The 2,027-nt window shown below is 53.0% G+C and overlaps 1 protein-coding gene across 1 annotated transcript in view; it reads left to right on the top strand.

Annotated features, from left to right (window-relative positions):
* Positions 1 to 117: 117 nt before the first annotated feature.
* PMPCA (peptidase (mitochondrial processing) alpha) overlaps positions 118 to 2,027 on the top strand; it is a gene marked incomplete at both ends in the record, with an annotated part of 4,102 nt that continues 2,192 nt past the window's right edge. Inside the window, 6 exons of the mRNA XM_010141554.1 lie at positions 118 to 197; positions 502 to 584; positions 891 to 985; positions 1,145 to 1,245; positions 1,407 to 1,670; positions 1,891 to 1,983. Of these exons, the coding sequence (XP_010139856.1) occupies positions 118 to 197; positions 502 to 584; positions 891 to 985; positions 1,145 to 1,245; positions 1,407 to 1,670; positions 1,891 to 1,983 (716 nt within the window). The remainder of the gene's footprint in view (positions 198 to 501; positions 585 to 890; positions 986 to 1,144; positions 1,246 to 1,406; positions 1,671 to 1,890; positions 1,984 to 2,027) is intronic.

The raw sequence follows: 2,027 nt of genomic DNA, 5'->3' as shown, positions 1-2,027 counted from the left end.
CGGGCCGGTGCCCGGGACACGGCGGTGACGCTTCGCCTCCCCCGGGACGCCTGGCCTGTGCATAAGGACCGGGAAGGGGGTCAAAGTCACGCTGGCTTTTTCTCTTCTTAACGCCAGTTCTTATAAACTCGGGATCAAGACATGAAGCGAAATACCTCAGCGGCATCGCCCACTTCCTGGAAAAGCTGGCGTTTTCCGTGAGTACCGACCGTGCCTAACGGGGACCCGGAGCCTGGGCGACACAGCAGTGAGCGACTGGGAAGGGAGACAGCAGCCGAGCGGGGGGCTGGCTCCTCCGGCAGCACCCGGGGTGGTGGCAGTGTCCGACTTCATTGGGACCGTAGTTACGATTTGAGGGTCTCTTGTGCTTGCGGTCCCCCAGGTCAGTGGGTGTTAGCAAACCACTGACTCAAAGAACGTAACAGATGCTTGTTCTGGGCTACACGGAAGGACTGTAAACAGTTACTGCTTTACTAATTAATAACACTGGTGTTTTTTTAGTCCACAGCTCAGTTTGGCAGCAAAGATGAAATTCTCCTCACCTTAGAAAAGCACGGGGGCATTTGTGACTGCCAGGCGTCGAGGTATGATGCTCTTCCTCTGTGCTCCGTTACCTGAGTGCCCGTAACGCTGACAGGAGTTGGTGCTGCTTTTTCTGGTGCGTGGCAGCAAAAACCACTTTTTGCTTCTAAGCAGGAGAAATCCATTTGTGCTGACTGCTGAGAAGCTACAAAAGCGTCCCTTTTGTTGGGGGTTGTAAAAGTCGGCTCTGTTTCCTTTCAAAAGCAGTTAATGACTGACGGTCAAGCTGCTTTATCCGTGATATCCTGCATTCACCAAACGATTGTAGAAGTGGCTCCTCAGCGCGGCACCGTCTGCTTGTGTTGCAGGGATACCATCATGTACGCTGTTTCTGCCGACACCAAGGGCCTGGACACCGTGGTCAACTTGCTGGCGGACGTAGCGCTGCAGCCCAGGTTATCAGGTCTGGGAGCATTGGACTCTGTCTCAGAAAAAGACTCTCAAGGCGTGACTTGCTCTTAGATCTCCGACTTCTTCGTTAGACTGTGCTCACCGAGAAGTTATCACTGAGCAGCTGGGTATTCGGCGCGGTGGTGAGCTCTTGCTTTCTCTCTTACTACAGATGAAGAAGTGGAGATGACTCGAACAGCCATACGGTTTGAGCTTGAGGACTTGAACATGAGACCAGATCCAGAGCCTCTCCTCACAGAAATGATCCACGCGGTAAAACACGGAGCAGTCCCAGCGTGCTGCCTTCTCTTCCTCGGTTTTTCCTCCTCTTCAGGGCTTATTTTAGCCTATTCTGAGCTACTTAGACTGAAACAGAAAGAGAAGGTTTAGCTGGAGCGGGGTGAAGTTACTTCAACGTATCCGTTTCCTTTCAGGCAGCCTACAGAGAGAACACCGTGGGACTGAACAGGTTCTGCCCAGTGGAAAACACGGACAAAATGAATCGCGAAGTCCTGCATTCGTACCTGCGCAACTACTACACACCGGACAGGATGGTGCTTGCCGGGGTGGGAATCGAGCACGAGCAGCTAGTGGAGTGTGCGAGGAAGCATCTGCTTGGAGTGGAGCCGGTGTGGGGCAGCGGGCAGGCCAAGGAGGTGGACAGATCCGTGGCTCAGTACACGGGAGGCATTGTCAAGGTAAAAGGAGGAGGCTTCGTGCCTCCTTACTGTTGGAGGATGTGGACTTGAGCTGATTCCTCTGTAGGCTTTGCTTTCCTAGAAGTACATCCTGCTCGTGGGTATGAGCCCAAACCGGCCGTGCTGGCCATTAGCTGGGTCGCGGGTTAATTACAGGAATGCATCAAGCTGCATAACAGAGGTGAGGATCATCCTAACGATTGGTCTGTCCTTCCCACAGGTTGAAAAAGATATGTCAGATGTGAGTCTGGGTCCTACTCCCATCCCGGAGCTGACCCACATCATGATTGGGTTAGAAAGCTGCTCTTTTTTAGTAAGTATCAGCCTAAAATCCTTTGGGAGCTCGCTTTGGCAGCG

The sequence above is a fragment of the Buceros rhinoceros genome, unplaced genomic scaffold (assembly GCF_000710305.1).
Source record: "Buceros rhinoceros silvestris isolate BGI_N320 unplaced genomic scaffold, ASM71030v1 scaffold19278, whole genome shotgun sequence".
In the NCBI taxonomy this organism is placed as follows: domain Eukaryota; kingdom Metazoa; phylum Chordata; class Aves; order Bucerotiformes; family Bucerotidae; genus Buceros; species Buceros rhinoceros.
This window is presented reverse-complemented; position numbering and strand designations above follow the sequence as displayed.